At 54.6% G+C, this 4,580-nt stretch overlaps 1 protein-coding gene across 3 annotated transcripts in view; it reads left to right on the top strand.

Moving 5' to 3' along the window:
• The window catches only part of ADCYAP1 (adenylate cyclase activating polypeptide 1), a 6,835-nt gene extending 2,486 nt beyond the window's left edge, over positions 1 to 4,349 (top strand). Inside the window, exons 1-4 of one of the 3 annotated variants that reach the window (XM_027881733.1) lie at positions 7 to 373; positions 720 to 854; positions 1,349 to 1,444; positions 2,278 to 4,349. In XM_027881733.1, the coding sequence (XP_027737534.1) occupies positions 108 to 373; positions 720 to 854; positions 1,349 to 1,444; positions 2,278 to 2,464 (684 nt within the window). In that variant the 5' untranslated portion in view covers positions 7 to 107 and the 3' untranslated portion in view covers positions 2,465 to 4,349. Of the gene's footprint in view, positions 1 to 6; positions 374 to 719; positions 855 to 1,348; positions 1,445 to 2,277 lie in introns of those variants that run through there. The other 2 variants (XM_027881735.1, XM_027881734.1) reach the window with 2 other exon arrangements.
• Positions 4,350 to 4,580: the final 231 nt, after the last annotated feature.

The following is a 4,580-nucleotide window of genomic DNA, read 5'->3' as shown; positions in this document are numbered from 1 at the left end:
CTTTAGCGGCATCTATTATTAATACCTCTGCTAAAGCTCACAGACAAAAATAGCTGCCTGTAACGTGCAATGACCTACATCGTACTGCAGAGAGGGAGGCAGAGAGCATGGGGGGCGGGGTGGGGCTGGGACACACACACAAAACTGGCGCGATGTCAAAGTGTAGAGCCACCGTTCAACGAAAAACAACCGGCGAAGCCCCCCCTGGCCCGGCGGGCGCTGAGAGGAGGAACGGGGCGCGGTCCTCGGCCCCGGTGGCGGGGTTGCCGCTCACCGCCCCGTCTCCGCCGCGGAGGCTGCTCGGCTCCCTCCCAGCCCCTGGCACACGAACGCGTGTGTGTGCGGCAGCCTGCGCGGGCGTGCGCTCCGCTCGGAAAGCACCAACCCTGGCTGTGGCAGAGAGGAGCTGTTTCTCGGGCCGGGGAGTGGGCCGGGGGGAAGAAGGGGGGTGGCATGTTTGGGGGGTTTCTCGGAGCACGTCTGACGGCGGGTGTGTTCCCTCCTCCGCGGTCCTGCCCCGCAGAGGAGGCGGAGGGCGGGGATGGGGAGCGGGCGGGTGCAGGGAGGGGATGGGGGCAGTCGGACGGGGCCCCCGGGGTGCCCGGGTGGGCTCCGACGAAGGGTGGCCACCGACGCAGTCGGAAGCCTGCAGTGGGGAGTGGAGCGGAGCGCCCCGCGGAGCCCGGCTGACTCCTTCTCCTTGATGCTTTCGTTGCCAGGCTGGAGGATGAAGTCTACGACGAGGAGGGGAACACCCTGCAGGACTTCGCTTACGACCACGAACCCCACGGCATAGCGAATCCGTCCTCCATGATCGGCGAGATGTACACCTTGTATTACCCACCGGAAAAGAGGTGACAGCAACTCGCGGGGTGTCAGGCGTGAATTTTGAGCCGGGAGCCAAACGGGCCTGACAGAGCCACTTAGGGGGAAAAAAATTAATAATGATACTCAACGAGCCAACATCAACAACATCAAAATAAAAATCCCGAACCCAAACAAACGACCACATTGCCCCGGTCCCGGTGCTCAGTGTAAAGCCTAGAAGAAATGGAAAAGCCGCCTTACCTCCAGCAGCGCGGGGGAGGGAGCGGGGGAGCCGCCCGCGCCGGGGAGGGCTAGCGATGCTCCCGCAAACGGAGCAGAAATGCCCAGCCGGCGCGGAACAGAGCGAGCGCGACGGGGAGGGATCTGGGTGGGGACGAGGGGTCCCGGGGGACGCGGGGAGATGCCGCCCTCCGCTCGCCGGCGGGGAAGGATGGTCACTGTCATCGCCCGGGCTCCCGCAACCCGCCGCAGCCGGCTCCCGGGCCTCGTCGCTCACCCGCGGGCTCTTCCCTCTGCCCAGGCACGCCGATGGGATCTTCAACAAAGCCTACAGGAAACTCCTGGGCCAGTTATCCGCCAGGAAATATCTGCACTCCCTGATGGCCAAGCGGATCGGGTAAGGGTCTCTGCTTGCTCTTTTCTGAGGTGGGCGTTGGTGCTGCTGGAGCGGAGGCGCTGAAAGGGCGGTGACTGGGGAGAACAAGGCTGTCCCGGCCGGGGCCGGGAACGTGTTGCGCCCGCGATGAGGCTGGGGTAGTCCGGCTCCCCAATCCTCAGGCGCTCCTGGCCGTGGCTCCTGGTCGGCTCCCGGTGCAGAGTGAGCTCAGGCGGTCGCAGAGGTTTGGTTGGGTTAACACGCTCGGGCATATAGATATATAGATAGATATAGACACACACACACACTCTCACACACACATATATATGTGTGTGTGTGTCTATATCTATGTCTCTATAATTTTAATATCAACTGATTTAAAATTTAGAAATTGGGCAGTCTCCACGATTTGCTGGGGGGAGCAGTTTATGGGGAGCCATGACGGAGGGCTCGGCTGCAGAGGGGGTGGGGGGAACTCGGTTGCAGCCCGGCGCAGCCCCAGCTGGCGGGCGGGGCTCCCCGGGGTTCCCGGTCGCCAGTGGGGCAGGGGCGAGCCCGGTGCCACCCGCTGCCCTTCGGCAGAAGGTAACACGTTAATAAAGCCCCAGGGAGAGCAGCTTTCCCGGCCGCAATGAATAATTCATGGTGGGGAGATATTGTCTCTCCCGCCGCCGCCACTTGCGCGCACCGGGTTTCGGAGAGGCCTTTGTCTCCCCGCGCATCTTCCGCGCAACGTGTTGCGCCCGGGGCAGCAGGCGGCGCGGGGCTGCGCGGGGCCGCGGGGTGGTGCGGAGGGGCGCGGAAGGGGGCGGAGCGGCCCCGCCTGATGCAGCTGTGCTTCTCGGTGCTTGCAGCGGTGCCAGCGGCGGCCTGGGGGACGAGGCGGAACCGCTGACCAAGCGGCACATAGACGGCATCTTCACGGACAGCTACAGCCGCTACCGGAAACAAATGGCTGTCAAGAAATACTTAGCAGCCGTCCTGGGGAAAAGGTATAAACAAAGAGTTAAAAACAAAGGACGCCGAGTAGCGTATTTGTAGCGATGTGAGTAACCAGCCACTCCTGTGTATACAAAGTCCTGAGAGAGAGAGAGAGAAAGAGAGAGAGAGAAAGAGAGAGAGAGAGAGAGAGAGATAACCCCAACAACAACAAGAACAAAAAAATCTAAACAAAAACAAAAGTCATTTCCAAACTGACTGAACAATCACCGCTCCTGTGTTATCTAAACATGTATTTATGTATGAAGTAAAGCCATTAAATGAATATTTTGATAATAATATTGTTTTTCTTTTGTACAAAAGCACTAGAGAAACGCACAGATCTACTTTGTGGACCAATCATTAAGTTATATATAATATATAAATATATATATATATACTACTAAGAATACTAAAGAACAATTCTTCATGAAAAGCCTGCACAAGATCAAGAATTCGCTGAGCTGTTTATGTTTTTATATAAAATAAATAGAAAAAAAAGGACAATCATTGTTTTGAATATTACTCCTATTTTTGTAACAGAAATTAAAAGGATAGTATTTTTATCCGCGACAGGGTCGAAGACATTAATTATCACCATTTGCTACTGTACATAGAGAAGGATGACCTGCTCCCAGGGGAATTATGAGGAAATTGATTTGGGAGAATTGGTGAAGCAGATTCTTCCCCTGGTGAGTCTCAAGGCAGGCTCCTTTGCCACTAGCCTCTCTGAAGGGGCAGAGTCCCCTTTCCTCTAGATTTCGATTATTTTTTTTCTCTCCTGCTTTCTTTGATTCCAGTTGTATCTGTATTAGTGTCTCCTTAAACAATAAGCTTAGAGGATAACTCTCTTGCAAAAACAACAGCTCGATCCAAATTGTGCATCTCTGTTGCCTGTTGGAGGGAGAAATAGATTAAAAAAAAAAAAAACACCAAAATAACAATAACAAAAATCAAATTAAAACTAAAATAATAATAAAAAAAAGAAAAGCCAAACTCAAAACCCCAAACCCCAAATCCCAAACCAGCAGCAAGGATAGTAAGTACTAAGCCCCGTGCACTGCTCTTCTGGCTGGCTGGGCAGAGTTGCAGAACAAAGCCAAAGCGGAGACAGGACCCGTTTGGAAAGAGTAGGGAAGGGAGCGGGGGCGGCCCCCGCGGCGCCCTCGGGGCCGGAGCCGGTGCCGGAGCCGGTGCCGGAGGGTCGAGGTAAGACGAGGCGATCCCACCTCCGATCCGCTACCCAACTGCCCTGGGCAGCTCGGTACTGGACCTGGATGCAAAGTACAGTGTGTTACTCTCCAGTGCTGTCCATGCTTCTCATCATGTGTAATAATGAGCAGGGTTCTTGCCTTTGCATTTTTCGGTCGGAGTTGCTCTTTTCTTTGATTGCTTTTTCTTGTAGACCCTCCCGCCTCTCATCCTCTCTTCGAACTTTTCTGAGCTCTGTTTAACCCACCTGAGTCACCTTTTTGGGTTATGTTCTTTTTGGGGAAAAAAAAAAAAAAAGATTGTGAACGCTCTCTCACTCCTTTGTTCTGTTTTATGCAAGCTCTTATTGTACAAGTTTAGGAACCCCTGTTGTAGCTACCACTAAAGAATTATGCACTACTACGAAAGTTTTTGTTCCTTGTTTATTGAGTTTGGAGGTAAAATGTATTTTTCTACATTCTGGCTTATTGCTTAGTAAAAATTTATTTCATAAAACAAACTTTTGTCATAAAAGAATGTGTAGTGTTCACCTGTGGTCCGATTTCTAACGAGATAAACCATTTTCACCTCATCTCTCTATGTACGGACTCCTATCTTAACTTCCACCCGGGGGCTGGTTCTGTCCCCTGCCCGGGCCGGGGGCGAAGGAGAACGCGTAGGTACCCATTTCCTTCCAGCTCACCACACAGACCTTACAGGAGTCTTTCCAAAGACACAAAACGAGCCCCGCATCCAAGACGTCGGAAAAAAACAAACCAAACCAAACCAAACCAAAAAACCCCTGGCGGGTAAAACCCTCCTTCCCAGGCCGGGAAGGGCCACCGGGAGGAGCGGAGCAGGGAGGGCAGAGCCCGGCGGGGCGGGCAGGCGCTGCCGGCACTGCTTGTCCGGGCTGCCCGGGATGCCCGCACTGCCGGCATCGCCCTGCCGACCCTGCCGGGGCGGGCCCCCGGGGCGCAGGGACGCG

Source organism: Empidonax traillii, unplaced genomic scaffold (genome assembly GCF_003031625.1).
Source record: "Empidonax traillii isolate 1590-97213 ecotype Southwest subspecies unplaced genomic scaffold, ASM303162v1 scaffold94:size1391941, whole genome shotgun sequence".
Lineage (NCBI taxonomy): Eukaryota > Metazoa > Chordata > Aves > Passeriformes > Tyrannidae > Empidonax > Empidonax traillii.
Note: the sequence above shows the minus strand (reverse complement) of the source record. Positions and strands in the feature narration are given on the sequence as shown.